This window comes from Camponotus vicinus, unplaced genomic scaffold, assembly GCF_025532165.1.
Source record: "Camponotus vicinus isolate PSW18456_S1 unplaced genomic scaffold, iyCamVici1.0 SCAF_2, whole genome shotgun sequence".
In the NCBI taxonomy this organism is placed as follows: domain Eukaryota; kingdom Metazoa; phylum Arthropoda; class Insecta; order Hymenoptera; family Formicidae; genus Camponotus; species Camponotus vicinus.
In genome coordinates, this window is record NW_028141956.1 from 5,552,628 (window position 1) to 5,574,600 (window position 21,973).

General features: G+C 39.5%; 1 protein-coding gene across 11 annotated transcripts in view; it reads left to right on the top strand.

The window, feature by feature from the left end:
- LOC145967350 (protein daughterless-like) overlaps positions 1-21,973 on the top strand; it is a 118,265-nt gene that overhangs the window by 72,067 nt on the left and 24,225 nt on the right. Inside the window, exon 1 of one of the 11 annotated variants that reach the window (XM_083092169.1) lies at positions 13,367-14,824. The exons of the other annotated variants lie outside the window; for them this stretch is intronic. Within the exon in view, the coding sequence (XP_082948295.1) occupies positions 14,378-14,824 (447 nt within the window). The 5' untranslated portion in view covers positions 13,367-14,377. Of the gene's footprint in view, positions 1-13,366; positions 14,825-21,973 lie in introns of those variants that run through there. 11 annotated transcript variants of the gene reach the window in all.

The following is a 21,973-nucleotide window of genomic DNA, read 5'->3' on the forward strand; positions in this document are numbered from 1 at the left end:
CTTGTGCAGTGATTACGCAAACGATTCGTCCAGATTTGACACTTAATATACGCGCGAGAATTCACGAGTCGCGATGAGGTCATTATCTTAGCCGAGTGACGAATTCATGAGTCTCTCGGCGTGATATTTAAATTCCCGGCCCGATGATTTAATCGAACCGGCCGTGCTCGCGGTAATTATTCCGCCGATGAATTTAATCAGCCGCTATCTCTCGCCGTGTTGCGCGATTAATAATAACGGAAAAACGTGTCGCTCGCAGGTTCTCACGCGGGTTGCGAGTCTCGCGCATAAAATTTATACAAATCGAAATGCGAATTTGCATATTTCGGTGTCTGTCGAGAAAAGATTAATGTTGACTCTCTACTGCTGTGTTTCTCATAAGAGAAAAATATATTTAAATAATTTGGAAAAATGTATGTGTGCGTTCGTAAGTTTCATGCTCTCTAAAAGTGAATCAGTGAAAATATCACTAATTTAAACAGTAAAATAAGATTTCACTGAGAATCAGTGAGTATTTTACTGATCTTCAGTGGAAACGCTTATTTTTTTGTTATTTTATCTTATATCTCACTGATTATGGTCAGTTAAAATAAAATTCACTGTAAAACCAGTAATCGCTAGTTCGTTCGTTTACCGCTACGATCGCTATCTCTCTCGTATTTAATTTTAGTCATAAGAATTATATAAAGTTTGCAAAGAGCGACATTTAAAATTAGAAATATTATTTCGATTTAATTTCTGATACAATCTCAATAGAGAGGCTTCAGATATTAAATCGATCTTTATAAGTCCGACTGGACAAATAAATGTCTGGCGACTTAATGAAAATTATTCGTTCGTTATCTATTTAAAATAACAAGTTCAATATGCATGTAATATAAATAAAATAAAATTTTTAATATAATAAATATTTAGTAAATATAAATAAAATTTTTAATTTTATATGAAATAGAGAGATGAATTGTAATTTAATATTACTGACAATAACGAAAGAAATATTACTGATTGAAACAGTCAAAATTATTAACTGATTCTTTCAATAAAATATCACTGATTTACAGTGCTGTACTTATAACTGCTGTAATCAGTGACTATTTACTGTTTTTCAGTGATAATACACTGATTCACTTTTAGAGAGTGTTTTGAGGAATACGATCATATTGCAACAGTGAAATGGAAATGGAATTTGGGCGTTTCGTAAGCCTCCGGATGCTGGCTTTAGGTGGTAAATGCGAGCCGGGAGTTCGAGATATTCGACAGTTTGATCCGTACGACAAACGCACGACGGCGAGGTTTCCGTTTATTGGTACACCCGACATACGAAGCCGTAAAACTCCCGAAGATCAACAAGGAGACGAATTTATGGTAGTTTGTACGATTGTCGAGAAAGAGAAGAGAAAGAAAAGAGGGCGAGAACGATGGTATGAGGATGGCCGGAGAGTGAGAGAAGTTTTAACCAAGAAAGCCAAACTCACCGGTTATCAGATTTATCTATTATGACTATTATAAGAGTAACGAAATGTATAACTATCCTTTTTTTTCATATCTTATTCGATGACGAAAAATATTGCCGATTTTTTAAAACCAACAGTCATGATTTGCTCATGACGAACATTTACGTATGGCGTGAATATTTAGAAGTTGATAGATTCAATTTGAAAGTAACTATATTTCAAGCGTGAAGGCATTCGTAACATAGAGTATTCACGTCCACGCGTTTACATTCACATTCATATTTATGTCAAGAATTAACACAGTTTAAAGAGAGAAGAAGATTGTTGAATTTAATGAAAGAATTGATTATATATAGTTTAAGGTTGAAATTGAAGATAATGAAGATTGAGAATTTGATCGATTAAATTGCCATCTTTTCAAGTTCTTTTATAATTGCAGGAATAATTAAAAAGTTCATTATATGAAATATCATAGGCCGGAAGTTTTTTCCGATACTATCTTTCACGATACATCCATCTGTCGTAAATATCACGGAAATCGAGTTACGAAATACTCTGTAGAAAGAGGGAGAGAGAAGATGAGATTAAATCGTGAAATGAAGATGGCTTTACTGTTGTTAAGCGAACAACGGAACGAGAGAAGCCGACGATTGTAAAGAATAAAGAAAAGAGATGAATGATACAGCGGTTATGGGACAAAGATGGCCATAATTCGACGATACGCTTCTCAGTGTTTCTCATTTTGTGACAAACATTTTAGCTCGGAATATATTTTACATGTGATGAAAAAATAATCAATAATTATTTTATCTAGAATTATAAATTTTGTTTATATATATACATTTATATATCATACTAAGAAAATTGTTTTATTGTTATAAGAAATATACAACTTTTATTTTACCTTATTTTATTTACTTTCTTCTTGAAAGAATTTAATACATTGATATAATTTTAGAAATTTTTGTGTAATTTAAAATACAATTAAAATTTTCTTTGATTATATATAATCAATGATCGATTCTTTGAGAATCAATATTCCACTTACGAGAGTATATAAGACGATATATTGAGTATCGCTAGGTATCGCGGCGGAGGCTTCTGGATTTAAAGGGATTCTTCTTTTCCTTCTTCTCTGCTCGACGAATAGCTACCTACTTTACCAACCGCCCGACCAAGCGAGCCAAGTTATTAAATTTTTAATGTGTCTAAGTTGTGGTACATACTTCTTTACCCTCTTCCATATTTCTCTCATTTCTGTTTCCATCTATTCGACCCGACGATTCAACCCCACTGGCAAAACGAAGAACGAGTATCGGAGGGTTACTCGAGGAGAGGAAAAGGGGAAAGGGAGTAGAACGAAACGAGAAACAAGATAGGGTGAGCGAGAAAGGGGAATCGAGGGAGAGGTCTGTGTGTTGTCTGTCGCAATAAATTTATGAATTGTTCCGAATTACACGAAAGCTCTCGGGCAATCGAGTTAACGCACGTGGGGATGCAAGTTCGAATTTTTTCAGTCTCGGCTGAAGTCGATCACTTGGTGTTATTTAAATTAACAGCCGTAGTTAAAGTTTAAACGCCTTCAGGAATATAAATCACACGGCTCAGTAATTTAATGCGATAAAAAATGAATGTATATCTTACAAGGATATGCTTTGCCACGCTTAAAATTAACATGTTGCGATTAAATTTGCTTTCTAAAAACAATAGGATGATGAGTGGTCTCTTCTCTCGTGTCTTGGCAACTTGTTCGTGTAACTGGCTAGACACAAGATATCCACCTGATGACTACGCGTTCGCATTAAACACTTGATGTTGGTGTCAAGTGACAGCTGTCAAGGATTGTTTGCGTGTCATCTACGTAGAACTCGCGAGCACAACTTATCCGCCGCAAGCCATCGTATCGATGATAAATAGGAATAGAATGCTAGGAACGCGCGTCTCTACTTTGCTATAATAGCTTCCGGATATTTAAAAAATTCTAATCGATCTCTTAATTAAATTATTCGTCAAAATGAAGGACAGGTTATCTTTAAGGATTATCGGTCTTAAATTGAGAGCTACTTCCTGAAATCCCTCTATCTGTCAATTTCAATAATTAGTGTATAATTCATTCATTCGAATCACAAATGTTTAAATTTGTCAGGGATAGATTAAATCGATCCCTTTTATTTTTGGACTTGGAGGTTTCGGTGCAAGAGTAGATAAGTTTCAGAATTTGCAAGGTAAATATGAAGTCATATCGTAAAATAGACCTTGCAAATTACAAACTTATCTCGTTCTCACACCGAACCCCTCAAGTCTCATCCGAGCTCGTACATCGTGATAACGAAAAAGCACGCGATAGAAGCACGGAGGGTGACGTCAATCCGTCAGCAGGAGAGTCGTATATCTGCAGGCGAAACTTCATGGGAAAGACACCGTCGCATAAATTCGCGGAAGTCGTAAGCGAGATTCGTGACGTTCTTAAGTACAACTGTTAGGATTCAAGGGTTCGTCTTATTCGCGTGCGTTTTCGATTCTTGACGAACACCTGCCTTCGCGCAAATCCACCACCGTAATTTCAAGCATTTAGCGCTCCGGGCTTCTATTTAATAACGAGAATGAACTGTAGCACTTAATCCGAGAGACGATGTCGAAATTTGAACGACAACAAGAGCGAGAGGGAGGAAAAACGGTCGCGATCACGGTTAAATAACAATTACAGCGACAGCGACAACAGGAGGGAAAGCAGCCGCCGAAATGTCCGTGTAACGTCAACCGGCGGTAATTTAACTGCCGCCTCCATAAACAATCGTAGCCGGGGCCATAATTATTATTGTGCGAGCGGCTAGAGCACATTATATGCGCGCTGCGCCCAGCGACAGTTAAATCGCCATCGTTAAATGTCCGGCTTTACGAGTGTCGTTGAGAATTGACGTTCTATTCGTTATCGTCGCAAACTGCCCTCCCGTTCTCTCCTTCTTCTTCCTCTCCGCCCTGCGCTCTTCTCATTTTCTCCCTTCCCTTATCGAAATCAGCCGCGTACACTTTTGCGTCACCCGTTGCGTGGGAGACTTCCGGCGATTCGCGCGATGACCGGCTGCCGTTTTAAAGTCACGGAAATCCTCCGCGAACGCGGCTCAACTTACAATCGGACATCGCAATTCTTTGAAATCTGCCGGATAAAGCCCTTTTTGCGAGAGATGTTGAGTGAAAATTGGAAAAGGATCGAAATTGATGTTGTATGTTCAACGCACGATATGCTTTAAAGACTCACACATACACATGTTTACGTGTATCAGTGGTGAAATATAAGCAATAGCAGATATATCTTAGCGTCGACAAGATGTAGAGGTGGATTTAAAGCTTTACGAAATTTGCATTACCGATGAGACTGACCAATGTCCTTTCCGAGACGCGTTTTCCATTTTAACAGGACGAAGGTCGTGTACGCTTCTGTATATACGTTGGAAAGAACAATGCTTCTTCCTTCTGTCTAGGGGTCGCGGGGAGGGGTAACATTGATTGTTCTCATTCCAGAGTGGAACGGCTAGAAAAAAGTACGTTCTCGGCACTTCCAAGTTCGGACGCGACGATACTGCATCTCGGCACAAGTTGTTCGCCGTGTGCCTAATGAATCTTTCAAAATGCGAAAGATGCTCGCGCACTTTTTCCTGGCGAATACCGCATAAGGGGTCGGATCTCGAGAAGACAAAAATGGCCTGTCGCGTTGTCCCGTTTCGAAAAAAACTTGCCGTCATAAGTCGTCGGACGCGGTGATGTAAAGGCTCATTTACACCGATCGATTTTCAAACGATTTATCGCGCCTGTATGCAATTCATAAAGAAATTTAAATAGTGAGACAAAACAAAGTAATAAACATGATAAAATTAATCATCATTTTTAAATTTGATTTAATAATAATTATCAATTTTATTTTAATATTATTGGAACTATATATTTTCTTTTATTACATTTTATTTTATTATTGGAAAATTATTAATTATTTTATTTTTTCATTCAATTTAAAAAGAATATTCAATCAATTTAATCAATTCAATTTAGAAAGAGTACTAAAACAAAGTCACATAATAAAAATTATAATAAAAAATAATCTTGTTTAAGTAGATCTTTATTCGGATGAGTATCGCATGTGCAATCGAGTCACGTGTCCTTGGGAAAGGAAGAGCGATATATTCCGTTTCCTTCCTCTTGGTTGATTTGCGAAGAAGTCACCGGTGTTTGCGTAGCGAAGTCCGTTCTCCGGGGACTATCGCGCCATTCGTCGAAAGGTCTTTGCGTAAATGACTCCGTACTACCGTTTCCGGCCACCGGAAGCGCAATGAATAATCTCTACTCCTTTCGTGGATAATCAATTCCTTGGAAAAAAAATATATATATATCTTATATTCCAATAATATAATTTAAATTATATTAGTATCATTGAAATGTTCAGGCGATTGATAATGATTTTTTCACACGTGCGAGAACTGGATAGAGTGAATGAAATGAAAATAAATTTTAAGAAAATTTATAAAAAATCGCTAATTTGAATTATCTTTTTCTGTTTCAGGTAAGTCCACAATCTCGATTATCAACAAAAACCGCGAGAATGCTGCCGTGCGAGAATCGTGAACGGGCAACCGGATTCACGTAAGTCGTCCACTCTGTACCTTCGCTAAACGCGAACACGTGGGTAGTCGCGATCGGTGAGCACCGCGGGCGTGCTTAATTCATTCAACTTTCTAACAGCGTGCCTATCCGACAACACTCGTTGTTTTTCCACGCGGGCGCGGAAATATATTTGTCCCATTCGTGTTTACGCCGCTTCTTTGTACAGCTGTAATACGCATCCATTTTATGTGTTTACTTTAACCTTCTCATTAATCTTTGCCGCGTAGAACGATCTGTAAATCTCGTTGAGAAATCGTAAGATTCGTCGGGAAAATCGCGGAATTTCACAGACGACATATTATTTTATGACGCGAAATAATACATAATATTATTACGACGCGCATATAATAAAGATATTTCGGATTTTATACGTTATTTAACGTGGCGAGATACACATAATAATCGATTTTTAATATTAATCGCGATGGATGGAGTTGCATTTTATTTTGTTTATATTTTTTTCATTATATGTATAATGTTCTTGTTTCTTTGGTTTCTTTATAGTTGATTACAAATAGCAGGAACCTATTAGTCTCTCTTGTAAAAGTTTATAAGCACTTTCTTTTTATGTATAGCGGCCGAATTAATTTCCGGGTCGATAATCTAACGGTACCCGGACATTGTTAGAGATCGGTTAAGTATCTAAGCGTTGTAATTCCGTATAGAGAAATGCTTATCTGCATTGTAGATGCCTTGTTTCTGTCACGCTTTGTTCGCGACAGATAGGATCATATAACGGCGAAATCAATGTCGGCGAAATTCGCATGGACCGTTGAACCGAATGGCAGTGATGCTATTTTTTTTTCTGCGGTCTAGAACTATTTGGTCCTCGAATAGAGCGGGCTTAAAATACCGTACCAAAACTATTGCCAATCAATGGCTTTTTGCGCAATCTGAGTATACAGGGTGTCACAGAACTTCTTGCGCCCTCGGAACAACGATTTAAGGTACGTCGCGATATCGATTCGATATGTAATGTGTGGGACAACCCTTACGTTTAAACTAGTAAACAATACGCAAATAATAGATTGCGTTTCATTAAACAAATTAATGATTACTGAAAATTAATAATTAATGATCCTGTAATGCGCGGCGGGGTAGCAAAGGGCGCGTTAGCGCCATGCTGTTGTTCCCATCGAAAATGCGGCGAACTGTTCACGCGAGGTACGTCAAACGCAATATTCCATACGCGTGAAATTTGCGGTAAATAACATGTTTATTTTATGCAACTGGTATACAACGAATTATTTGTTGCGTCAAGACATGGCAGATAGGTGGAGGGGGGGAGGGGGGAGAACCTTGATTTTAATTACGCGTTTGCATATAAAATTAGGGGACGATTAACGAAATCTCGTTTGAGAAGAACCTGGATAAAACGAGACGACAGGTTTACGAGATACTTTCCAAGAGTTGTTTCCGATGTTTCAGGTTTCGTGAACCTGGCCATCGGGTTTTTCCTCCTCTTTTTTATCTTCTTTACCTTTTATACTTTCCCTCTTTCTCTCGTCTCTTGCTCTTTTCGTTTGTCTTCTTCGAGCGACCGTCGTCGGCGACAGGCTGTCTGGCTGGTTCTCGAGCCTCTTTTCTCTCTTTTTCTCTCTCTTTCTCTCTCCCTCCCTCCCTCCCTCCCTCTCTCTCTCTTCTTGGTATTACATTAGATAGAAAAATCGCGGATAGCACGAACACGCCTCTATGCATTCTACCAGGAAAGAACCGCATCCACGCGTAGTATCTCTCGGACAACGTATCGCCTCGTCCTACTCGTCTGTTCAATCCCGACTATCAGTTTCTTCCTGCTCTCTTCGTTCTCTCATTTTTTCTAAATCTCTCATCTCTCTCTTATTCTCTCTCTTTCTCTCTCTTTCTAGCATGTTTGCATTACGTTGTGTCGGCGGCAGGCAGTCTGGCCAGTTTACTCTTCAGTGGCTAGTCGACCTCTCACTCTCCTTCCCTTTCTCTTTCTCTCTCTTCTCTTTCCATCTTTAATCCTCCATTCTTCTCTCGCACACCTTCGCTGTCGCCATGCTATCCACGGACACGGTCTATACCTGTCCCCGTATGCGTGTGCGGTGCCAGTCTTGCGTGCGTATGCGTAGACTCCTCGTTCCGATCGTCTCCTTCGCCAGCTAGTCCTTTAAAACCGGTACAGTATCGGTAGAAAATGTATGTATCTTTCATTATGAAAGATACATACGCCCTTTTGTCGTTTAACGATTTTTCTCTTTTTCACGAACAGCAAGATCTCAATTAAGCTTTAAATTTCCATTGTGCTACAATTTGATTAAAATGAAAAAAAAAAAAAATTTTATACTTTATTTTGAAAACTTTATTTATTTGAATTTTCTATCAATATACAAATTGTGAAGATGCCACTAGTGCAGGATTTATATGTAACTCTTCTTTGTTGATTGCTCCGTTTTTGCGTCGCTCGATCTATTGCTGGGAATCGTTCTAGAAAAATTTTTTCTCTTTCAAACGCGAAAGGAAGAGAGAGAGAGAGAGAGAGAGACAAAGGTTCGTTTCGCAATGCGATCTCTATGGCCGATCATTCCGCGTGGTACAGTCTGGTTTGTTAAAAGTGAACGTTCCGTCTGTTCCGAGTAGAGTTGTACACGTAATTCGACGACAACGAGAACGGCTATACATTACGCTGCGGCTATATGTAACGCATACACGCGGCGGTTAGATTGAAATCGGTACGAAGAAGAAACCGAACCAAACTGGTCGCACATGAATGGGACCATAATCATGCGGGGAAACGACGAGTCGCATACGCTTAAACGGTCTTTGAACCGCCGGAGGGGAAGAGAAAGAGAGAGAAAGAAACGTTTTTTCCACTGCTTTCATCTTTTTCTCGGGCGCGATATAAATTTGTACTCTTCTCGATAAGATCGAGATTTTATCGGTAAAAGTTGGTCAATCTCCTGTGCTACTTTTGTGCTAATTCTGCGCAATCGCGGATCTACAATTCTTTTCCTTGATTAAGTAGTCAACGATCGAAATTAAACAAAATTCGCGTTAAAACTTTATCATGCAAATTTTATTGCGGTAAAGAAAATCGCAAACATGATTCTTCACTGTCATAGATTTGAATTGACAGTTTATATTTAATCGTAAATAAAACTTAGATTAATATTATCTTTTCCTAAAGCAAGGAAATTTTTTTTTCAACCTTTTATTTCGTATTTAATAAATTACGTATGAATAAATAAATGCACGAAGAATCAAAATTATTGTCGACACGCCATATTATGCAATTCGTAATTTGTAATAATTTATCTTGAATTTATCAAAAATCGTCTTTAAATGGTTTCAAATTTGATCGCAATTTGCGACGAATAAAAAGAGATAAGAAAAGAGATCAACCTATGTCTCGACGATGTGGTTGAATTATTGCGCGTCGCTAACGATTCGAAAGGATATGTCGTCGTCGTCGTCGCAAACATCGAGATATCTAGGTGAAGGTGTTGCGATTAGGCACTTCGCGAACCCCGCAATGATACGATTACCAGTTTCGTTGAGTAATCGGCAAGACTCGCATTGATCGACGCAAGTTCCATGTCGCTCGCTCGCTCGCTCGCCTCGTTGCACGATTCGCTACCGCACTTTACTTCGCGATCTGATCCGTATCGGCAGCGGACCACCTACTCGTTACCGCACCGCGATTGCGCGATTAGTATGTCTATTATACAGATAGGGGAAAGGTAATAGAGGAATAAGTGCGATATCCATTATGTCACTGAACCATAAAATGCGGTGTTTAATGATTTGAGTTTGCATATATATGACAGTGATATATAAACATAAATTATATATAGGTTGCACATTTAAAATCTTTATGAAAAAATCAGTTTAGAGAGAGTGTTTAACAATAAGATTTCTTAATTCTTGTAGATCATACATTTTTCATTCTGTTCCTATAAATTACAATGTTTGTTTTTTATCTGCCTCAAAGTACTTGAATAATCTACAAAAATTTATATATATTCCTCAACATTTGTAGAAAATAATTATGTAAGGCAAAAATTAAAAAATAAATTTCAAACTTTTTTTATTATTTGGAATAATCTATTGTTAAAATATCGATAAGATTAAAATATACCTTTAAGGATTAATTATGATTTCTACAATTATCGTAATATGTACATAAATATTGAAGGTTTGGTAGATTTCGAAACGAACTTTTTGACACGACGACAATTATCGCGACTGCTTCTTGTTGCACGGTAGACCCAGACTCCCCCGTATCGTTCACCTTGACTTAAATCTCGCTAAAAGTCAATCGTCGTCGTTGATCCGTCACCGCGCTCGCGGTCTGCTCCAAGTCGGACTTGCACCGAGCCTTTGCCGTTGGCTGCCCTACCTGTTGCACGTCGGGCCAGGCTAGTTTTTCCTCGGGTTTACCTCACCGCGGTATTTCCACTTTGCGTCGTCAAGAAGCTTGGCTGTTACCGAGTCGCGTTCGCCGGAATTGTGGAGGCAATGGACGTTCGTTTAATCGCGTTCGCATTTCTTTTCGATCTAGTATGAACTCTGAAATTTTAGACACCAGAAATAATGAATATCTCGAGGTCAAATGTTTCTACATATTTTCAAATATTATTTTTCTACATCTGGACCGGATCTCTAAACAAACTTGATTGAAATAAGTGACAGGTAATATATTTCGATGTGGCATAATATAGCTCAGATCTTCTTATATAACGGGTATAAATAACGATTTAAAGTAATTCATTGTACTATTCAATCGCGTCTGAAACGACCCCCCTGATGTTCTTCGCCATCGCCTGGGATTACGCGTGGCATTGTTTACGAAAAATCGACGTCACTCTCCTCTTCTCTGATTCTCCTTTATATCTTCGCACGCACGAAAGAGCGAGCAAAGATTCATCGGACCTTGACGCCGCCACAGCCGCCGATGTAGCAGATTCCGTTCGCTGAGGATCGATCCCTTGCGCGGCGCGGAAGTCGGAACAAAGAAATCGATTCACCCGGTTGGCGGCCACCTAATCCTCACAAAGCGCCTCACGTCGCCACGAAGTCGAAGTTTACTTTTCGTGCTCAAACATAACTCGGGGGCTTTCGGAAGCGCGTTTGGGCGACGGCGAAGCGCGAACGGTGGCGAAGGGAAGGAGAGAGAGGTCGAAGAAGGAGGGCAGGCGGGGGTTAAACACACATAATCCACCGTTTTCCGCTGTAACTCGTAACTCCCGCTCGTATTTTCCATCGTTTCTCTTTCCATTCTCCTTCTTCTGCTTCTGTTCTCTTTCTCTCTCTTCGGTCGCGTGTTTGGACTTCTCTCTCTCTCTCTCTCTCTCTCTCTGTCCCTTCTTTCTCTCTCTCTCTTTCTTCCGAAATCCCTTCATGGATAAACTATTTCTGTATTCCTGTGATGGTACGCAACAAGAGATGAATAGAGAAAGATGCAATAGCGCGGTGCAATGAGATGCAACTGCATCTTGGAAGCTTTGAGAAGATCGATTGTAATCGCACAACATATATGTATAGATTTAACGAGTGATGCAGATTCACTCTTTTACAAAGTAATGACGATTTAATTTTTAATCAGAGAGTGGGATTTTTCAATAGAATTGAGTGACACAAGTGATCTTCCTGAATATGACAATATATTCTCGATGACATATATTTTTCATTTTAATAAATAATAAATTATAAAATCATAAACTTTGTACTGTTGTCAAATTTCGAGAGAGCAAACTTTATTTGCTTGGCATTTATTTGGAAAAAAGGAAGATTTAATGCTACGAAGCCATCTTTTAATGTTAAGCGCAATAAAGAGGGATGGTCGAATTTTTTTTGATTTCTGATAAAACGAACAATTAAGGATTAAGTGTTTCGTAAATCCCGGCGAATCGTGCGAGAAAAGCTGGATTGATAGTATCACGTCATGGCTGATGGGTTGGAAATAATGCTCGATGCCACGTCGAGGTATTTGACCTCCTATAAAGAGAAAAAATCCTAAAGTAACAGGCGATTAAGATATCGCCGATCCACGATTAATGATCCGGCATGCAACGAGGGGCAGATAGGCCCCGTTGCAAACAACTCCCCCCTCGAATCAATATCCGATTGGATTTATACTTTTCATCTATATTATTATCAAATGAACGTTGTACATAATTAGGCGTTATCTAGGACGTTGCATGCTCTTGCGGTTTGAATGCTGCATAAATCGTTGAAATTTAATTACGTGGAAAATTGATGGGATGGAACGATAGCTGCATTAATCTTGTATTTTCGCTGACATTAGAAATATATTGCGTAATTATTGCAATTTATTATCGGGGATATAAAAATACCTTAATAACGCGACTGCGCGCATAAACATTTATTTTTACACGCAATGTCAGGAACGTAACGTTACGTCATTAAACGACAATGCAGGCGTATCGCTCGGTTTCTTCCGACGCAGGGCTTCGCTCTTAATTCCCACGATTTTTTAGCGCGCAGACGTTACTCGACTCTCACGCGGAGTGCAACGCTTGCAGTTCCTCTCTGCGGAGTTGCATAGTGCGAAACGAGACTGTGTAAGCATCTCGCGTGGGGTCGAGCCATAAGAGATGGAAGCGAGAGAGAGAAAGAGAGAGAGAATGCATCGGTACAAACACATACAACATGGACACTCGCGTAAGAGACTTATACGTGCGTATTGCAGGGGGGACAGGCACACTTGCTCTGTGTATCGTCTGGTGGAGGGGTATGCTGGACCCCAGCCTCCTCCTGCCGTGTGCGGTGTACAGCCTATGAGTCGGCTAACACAAAACCAGTCGTCTCTCTACTGGCTAAGCAGCTGGCCGTTTTGGCTTCTAATCCTCTACCTTTCTCTGTCTTCCTCGATTGTTTCCGCCGTGAAACGTCCCGCGTACGTGTACGCGAGAATATATTTCTTGCAAATTTTTCGTGTGCCAAGTAGAAAAATCTCCGATGTGCAACGGGGTGATCGTATGAAAGAGCACTACGTATTGTGTTTTGTGGCAGAATCGTGCACGATACTGTGTGATGCAATTGCGTTCGCGGTTATTATATCGACGAGCGAGATTCGATCAGGTCGTGAAAGCATCGGAAAACTCGAGCGCGTGTGAACTAATCGACGTTATATAAAAAAAATAGCCATTAAATGATTAAAGTCGATTGCAGTAAAAGTCTCTTGTAAAAGTCCGCTTGAAAATTAATCAAAGGTTGTCTTTATCGTTGTGTGTTGCAGGTGCTATTTGTTTTACAAATACTTTTGTTATCGACAACTGTTGCGTTATTAAATTATATCGACGACGATATAATCTCGTCGTTTGACGAGATGGATTCCATCGATCTGTCGAGTTGCCTCCGTCTCGTTCCTCGAGACGCAAAATCAAACACGATTTTTCCCTCGCGAAACTCGGGCGTTTCGCGCCGCAACTTTCACTGGTGATTAACGATTATCGCGGCCGCGGCGATTCGCGTGCTAAAGAGTATAACGAAACGTTGCGCCGATTCGATTCAGCCGATCGCTGCCGCGGCAACCTTTGATTAAGCGATCCGCGCGAGCGAGATTTTCGAGTTTCACCGATTGTTAATTCATTGTCTTTATCGTATCCGATTGGCATATGATAATTAACGACCGTGTCGACTGTTCTGTCTTTAATATCTGGGTATTATTTAGACTATGACGCAGAATTCGATCGCATCAAGCGGGAAATTGTGCCAGCCAAGTGAAAATTTGAAGTCACTTGTGAGTGAAAGACTTTGAAAAAATGCGAATGGAAAGATGCGAATTGGAATGTTACATCGTGGATTGATCGTGCAACAATACTGGAGATTAGAATCGTGTCAAGGTAGCAAGCGCTGCGTAATCAGTGGTGAATTGTCAAACGTATCGCCGCGACATGCGAAGCACCTGCAATTAATCTCATCTCCCATTTCATTTAACGTACCTTCGCCGGCCGATTAATTCCAGAAGAAGTTTAACAACAACGGTGAGTGCCGCGCATGGAAGAAACACATGTCATGAAATAAAATTTATAAGATCCTGTGATTTTGTAATCTACCACAGAAGATAAGTACGCAATCGTTTGCTTGGAATTTCGTCTCTTCCAAAGAGCAAAAATTAGTAACGAAAATTAAATTTTTGTATATATTTTACTCGATTGTACTAAAGATTCGACTTTAGATAAAGACATATCTAAAGCCTGATATCGAAGCATGTCGAGCGAAGAGGACAGAAGGTGGTCGACTCTTTGAATTCACAATTTACTCCCACCGGAATCGAGATGGATCGGAGTTTTAAGAACAACGCGGACTTCAAGATGAATCAACAGAACTTCAAACTGAGCGACTTCGGGATCGATGTGAAATCCGGCCTCGAGTCGAAGACCGCCGGTCAGAGCAATCAGTGCAAGGTTCGACGAAGTGCTCAGGTCAGCCAGCGGAACGCGCACGTGCAGCAGGTTGCGATGAGCTCGGGAAGACTCGCCGCGAGTGGCACGAATCTGTTGCAGATCGCGTGCAATCGTTCACGCGCCGGTCCACCGTGCAACACGCCGATGACGTCCAGCAGCATCCAGCACAATTCGAATCAACCTGGACAGATGCAGAATGCGTCGGTGACGGACCGATTTCAAGCGTCGAGTCCCGGCAACCTGTCCGTAACCAGCTCGATCGTGCAACTCAGCTCGTCGCCCAATTATTGGAAACAGTACGGGGGACAGGAGAGTGGGGTAAATATATCGGAGACGAGGAATTGCACGGGGCGTAACGCGGATTCTCGATTGCCGTTAAAATCGAGGACAATAAGCGATAAGCGGGGAAATTATGCGGCCTGATTATCTTCGTCGTTTATTGAAATGGGCTAATTTAAATTGTCAATGTGCGAATATATTTTATGTTTCGCATTGGTCGGATAACGGTATAATAGCTAAGACGCGCTTAACGGCCAACGATAAATTTCGAGAATTCCTATCGATTGCGGCATTGTACTGACCATGTCCGCGAAGGTGTCCGGCATGTGTCCGAGAATTCCTCGGCTCGTAAATTCTAACGCGAACCGGTGTCTTGCAACGAACGCACTTGATGTCTCAGCTGGTTCGCGTGAAATTTGCCACTCGACTTCGGACAAGATAAACAATGCGTTTACAGTTCGAGTACGTATTGTTAAGATAAAAGCCCTTAATCTCTTAAAGGTATTAGTTTAGTATTCGTATATGACTTCTCGAGTCGGTCCGTCTCTTGCTCGCATTATAATTTTATAGCAAAAAAAAATATATTATATATTTTTTTCTCAATTTACTAGCATCTTGGAAATAACGGTGATATCTTTTGATAATTGCGAGGAAGAGTAATTATAGGGTTCCTCTTCGGTAGCGATCGTTGCAACAGGAAGTGCCTCTCAACGTTTAGCCTCAAGCACTATGGCTCTCGTATCTAATGTTTGTCTCTCTCTCCACGTGGAGTTGTATTCATGGCGCGTTTCGCTCGCAAGGCTAATTAGTATGTGCCGCTGTGTCGCGTATTAGGCGGTGGTCACGGTTGCATACGAAAAACACACACGAAGGGAGGGGAGCGTCGTATCCACCGTCATCATCCGCGAAAGAATATATCTTCACGGAATTCCAAGAATATCTTCAGCTCTCATCCTCTCGTTCGATGTCCGTTTGTTCACGCTTGCTTCTTGCTTACAATATTTTCGCGATTGTTTATTGTACAAAGAAAAGTATTTTTCGTAGCAAAGAATTTTCTTATCGAACTAGTGTTGTTAAAAAGTTTTACGTTAAAGGGAAATAATTGAAAACAAATCAGTCGACGCGATGAATCAGATTCTGTCGTCTATTCGTGCGATTCTCCATATTCATCATCAAGTCAGATAATTGAAAATTCTTTTTGCGAAGAGACAACATGATCAAGCATCCGGTTAATTTACTGTAAGCGGATACAGCTCGTTATCGCGATTCAATCATAACTCATCCGGCATATATATGTGTATCTCGTCTTTGTTTTTCTCTCTCGCTCCCCTCTTCCCTTTTCTCTCAATTAATGGGAATTAATTGATCACGATGGTCATTAATGCTAGCAGATGTATTTCATGAGAGTTACAAATAAATAGAAGCGGCTCTCTCTCTATCTCTCTCTCTCTCTCTCTCTCTCTCTCTCTCTCTCTCTCTCTCTCTCTCTCTCTCTCTCTCTCATCCAATATACGTCGTCGTCAGAATAATTATATTAATTAGATCGCGAGATCTCTCGTTAAAGTACCTGAGATACTTTTGTGCGTACCATAGATATATCCTGCTTATCTTACATGGACGTTAAGATTTATGACTATGCGTATCGTGTTTAAATAATTATAGCTTTGAAACATTTCAAAGATGAAAATTTAAGATTTTTTTAAACAAGGAAATTATATTCTCCGTGTTATGAAGCAATTACGTAATTATAAGTTTGAAACAAACTAGATGATTAAAAAAGAGGCATAATAGGTTTTTAAAAATTGTGATGCATTATATCAAGATAAATAAGTATTGCGTTTTTTTGTACGTGAGAGCATTTCGTCTTTTTAACTTTCATCAATGATATCGAGATCTAATTGAATTTTGTATCGCACGATTGTTTGAAAATGAATTATTAAATTTTGATAATATTCGATTTGCTAGTAATAAAAATAAACAATGACACTCTTCTCTTGATTCGATGATATCTCTTTTAGCAAACATTTCTACAATTTTAGATTTTAAATCACTTGTTTGTAATACTAATTGAAGCCATTAGCGCTTGAGGGAAAATAAAATCTCGAAAGATAAGAGGACAAACGTAAGCGTGAAGTTCCTAACCGAAGTTAAATACCGGATGATTCTGAACATATCGTAGGATGCTCCGTATGTTTTAGAACGTACGAAGCAAAGTTTCGCTTTGGAGGACGGCGGCCACCAGCCTCTCAAGACTGGTTTCCGCGGTTAACGTCGGGGCTTTCGCAGATTTCCGTCTCGATAACTGTAATCGTAAAGCGAGTCATTACGGTAATCTTGGCCTCGTTCGCGTGGATTTGCTTCTATCCGCTGCCATTCCGACCAGCTTAAACTCCCATTCGTGCTTCTTAGATTTTACGGTGTAAGGATTAACGATATGGAAGACGGTCGCGCCTACCCTTTTACCGTAAATTTTTACAGCGTCGTAAATTTTTTGGTTATTTAATAAACGCATAACTCGCTAAGAAGAGGTGATGCGACTGTCACTCAGGTAACCTTGAAGACATCGTTGTGCTCGGTCAAACAAAGGAAAATGCAGTTTGCCATCTCGTTAATATATCGAAAAAGCAATATAAATATATATATAGAGAAGCAATTTAAATTATAATTATGAAATACTTCGGGCAAATTAAAGCATTAAAGTTACCACATTAGGCTGTGCATTTTCACTCTTTCTTTTTTTCCATTTTTCTCTGTTTCTCCTGGGAAAGGCACACAATAATCTTTCTGTACTTTCACATTCCTTTTAAAAACTTTTACAAATCGACATGCTCGAAAATTAATATGATATATTTCATGCATATTTAAAATGCGCGTTTGAAATGCAACTTTTGTTACACATTTTTTTGCTTTGTTCCTAGAGAAGTTCCTTCATAGAATCACAATTATATGTGTCTTGTCACAATTTTACCTGTCTCAAATACTTAAAAAAATCTAAATATTCTATAAAGATCTATATTTGAAAAATCTATATAAAAAAAATTTATATATATATATATTTTTTTTTTCCTTGATTTATATAGAAAATTATGTACAACAAAAGTTAAAAAATAAATTTTAAACATTTTTTATTGATTAAAATTTCGGGATGTTTTTTTGTTAAAATATCGATAGTGTCAAAATAATGCATATGTGATCTTTAAAGGTTCAGAAAAAAAAGATAACTTTTAATATATACTCTTTAAACATAACATAAAAAGATATATAATATTAACAAAGTTAGTTTATTTGTGTTTCAAGTCCGACGTTACTTGTAGTGACGCGAGGAATGCGAAGTGATTCCGTCCAAGCAACATCTCTGTTGAATGGAGGCGATCGTTCGGTATTCTTTACGCGGTGTCGCGGGGGAGGAGAATTCGTTCCTGTCGACGAACGGAACTGCATGCCGCTTGTAATTCTGTGCAACGTCGTCTTTTATACGGACTTAAATCACATTCTCGAGGAGTGACTCGATTTCCCCTCCCCTCCCCTGATCCTTCGGATAGTGCGACACGCACACGCGTGATATATCTATCTCTATCGGGTGATCCGAGAGAATCTGGCGAGCCGAGAGAGGCCTATTCCGCGGATTTGATCCTTTTGCGGTGGTCTGGCTTTACATGGGCTTAAGTTGCATTCTCGTCGAGTGAGTCGGCGCAGTCAAGAGAGAGAAAGAGAGACAGAGAAAAACTCTTCATCTACTCTCATTGTTCCTCGCAGCAAACTATTGTTCCTATATCGGTGCGCAAACGGAGTTAGTTTTTGTAGGATGTCTTTGTTTCCCAAATTTTTTTTAAAACAGAATTGTCGCTGAATGTGTCATCTCTGATAATCTAAGTATGAATAATAATAAGATTTACAACGACAGATTAACAAATGATATATTTTTATCGTTTAAATGAATGATCAAACCGACGATTAAAGATAATTTAAAGATACTTCAAATATAAAAAAAGATACTTCAAATTTTTTAAATGTAAATTTTTTAAACCTAATAATTATTTTGATAGCTTGTCAACACTTATTGTAATTGATGAAACACAGTATCAAAATATTTGCGTGATTAAAAATACTTATTGGGCTTGAAGAAGGTACGCGTCTTTTTAACTTTGAATCTCTTTGGAATTTCACGATCACACTGTATCGATGACGCGATAAATTATTAATCGGCACGAGTTATATACGAAGACAGAGGGGAGGACAAACCCCAAGAAAATGCGATCGGAGACTCGTTAAAAAACTATCACGTAGCATGTATCAGCCGGCTAATTGTTGATTATGCAGCCGTTTTTCCTGGCTTCCTTTCGGTGTGTCGCATCGATGCGTTGACGATACGCCTAATAAATAATGTAAACCGCCGCGGATCTCTCTGGTATCTTTTCACGTGTTGCTGCCTGGCGGAGGAGGGCGTCCGCACGAGAAATTACATATGCACACCTGCCCTGTGTGTTATAATGTTGTAAACCCGACGTGCGTCTCTCCTCATCGTCGGCAGCAGTGTTGGTAACGTTTGCGAAGGCGGGTCGAACTCGTCCTCGTGTAAATGGCTTTAAGCCTCTTACGTCAGGTTTCCCGCGGGTGGATACTGCTGATAATTAACAATTAGTGGCCGCCAATTAAAACGGGCCGACCGTCCGGCCGACAGGCTACGCATTCGCGATCATCACCCTGTTCTAGCGAGATTTACGTCCTTCCAGCTTACGTCATTCGTTGGAAATCGCATAAAGGAAAGTTTCAGGCGAAAGAATTTTTATCTTCGAAAAATTTCATACAATTAACGTACAATTTGAATTTTAATGGTAATTCTTTTTATTTTTATTTTTAGGGTTGGTTTTACACTTTTGTTTTAAAATTAGTCTTGAAATTATTTTACTCACCTGCCTTTTTTAGCTTCGTTATTTTTACAGAAATCGTGATCTCGCAAAAGAAAAAAAAATATTCTTCTCGTAAATATTTCGTTGTTGCGGCAGTTTGTGATGAAGGTGTCAGAATCGCTTCTTAATTCGTGTATTGTTTTTCGGGCCGATTAATACTTCTCGATCACATTTTCCCTGTTTGCACAATTGGCCGGCTCAGCCCGATGACGATGTATATCGCTTCCTCTCAGCGGCGATTAATCCGAAAAACGACGCTGTGTATCTAAATGAAGCCGCTTTGTCTCGGAGATATTCGGGACAGCTCAGCGAAAATTACACGCGACTGCGCGTTTAGTCATCCGACGATTATGGCGTGCCGAAGCGTAGCACATAAAAATATCCTCCCGCAAAAACCATGGATCGTGCACAGGCTTCTCTAACGTAACCGCGTGACTAGAGAGGATGGCATCTTTTAACGTACGTATTCCGCGAATAAATCGTCGCAAAAATTTTCAAGAATAACATCGCGTCGCAATTTACGAGACACGCACAATCGCCTTCGCTGTGAAAAATCCATAAAGAAAGATGTATAAGAATATTTACGTATACAAATACACGGTATTATGGCTGATAAAAGCTGATTTTTATTTTGATCGTCGCTAAATCGACGTGTGCCGTCTCTCTCCTCCGGCTAAATAAATACGAAGTCTTTTTTATACCGCGACGTAAGCATAACATCCGATCGGATGACGGATGAAATAACGTCTACTAAACAAATCTCAAATATTGCCGTACCTCGCGTTTCGTCTCTCTTGGGTCGTTCCCTTGGTGGTCGTGATGTCTTGATGCTCGCAATGATACGATAAGTGCGATTCTGTGAAATCGGACCTCTCGATAGGATCTCGCATGGGGATACCAGATAATTCGATATAACATAGTCGTCATATAAAAGCAATATTTTTTATAGATAGAGCGCGTCCCGCGAAATTAACACACACATATAACATTTTCTTGTTATAAAATTCGGGGTAAAAAATATAAAATTATGATAAGATAAATTTATGAGTTTTGACGAAAATTAAATAATATTGAAAATAATAATTTGTAGGAAATATATGAATTATATACTTCAAGAATTTTGACAGAAATATATATAAATGTGAATATCCTTTTAATTGTAGCGTAAAACAGTATATTACATAACTAATCGCGCGCGTCAACACGTTTAATTCGCCTTCGAAAATTATGCAAGGCACGATATTTTCGTACGAGCGCAAGTGTTCGTTCGGTGTTTCCTGTTCGAAGGAGAAGAAGAAGAAGAAGAAGTCTCAATTCCTGGCAGCCGTTCGAAATTGCGCGACCGGAAGTCGTCCTATGTCGGTACATGCCTATTCCATCTACGGGTATTTCCTTTACGATCGCCCGTACTTCTCCACCATGGGAACCCATCTTGATCACATGGGGGAGACTATAAGAGACATAAATTTACAAAAAGAAGAGACAGTCATTACCATAGCGTGCTAAACAGCTTTTGCCGTGGCACGAAGTTCCCACATTTCTCCTTGGCGTCTTATGAGCGCCCCTATGCGTCGTCGCGAATTAAGATTTTGCACAAGCACGCCAACAGCGCAAGAAGTTGGGGGAAGTAAGACGATGCCACTATAACCGGCATGCACACATAAATGCCGAACACGGAATGCATTTTATTACGAACAATTTATTAGATTGTAGAGTCGGATACACAAATGTCGAGGATAAATCTCCCATCGTAAAAATTAAAAGAAATGAAGAAACTGGCTTATCTTTTTTTGCATACAAATAACAATTTATTTATTTTTATCGCACATAAAGAAAGAATGACTTGCGACACTTGTGTTATTCGACAATTAAATAATACGAGAAGTAAACCCAGAAGAGATATATGTAACATATAGCTCCCCTAAAAAAATATTCAGGATAAGTAAATCTTCTCAACTGGCGGCATATCGATTTGTTTGCCCTGCGAGGAGGCCTCTTATCGCCCGACGGGACATATTTCGTTTCGAATTGTTGCAGAAGTCTGAATTATTCTCTATTACTGATATCGCCGACTCTACTTGTGCGTGACGCCAGCAATTTGTGTTGGGATTACCAACACACGTAGCGCGGCGTGTCACGCGTTATACGTTTGCGTGCGTTTACGCGTGTCGGAGAAGCCGCGTGAGGCTGAAATTATCTTGCCGTCATCTACGACACACGAGGCCCATTAACTACGCAGACCGTTGCATTTATTTATTTATTTTTTTTTTATTTTTTC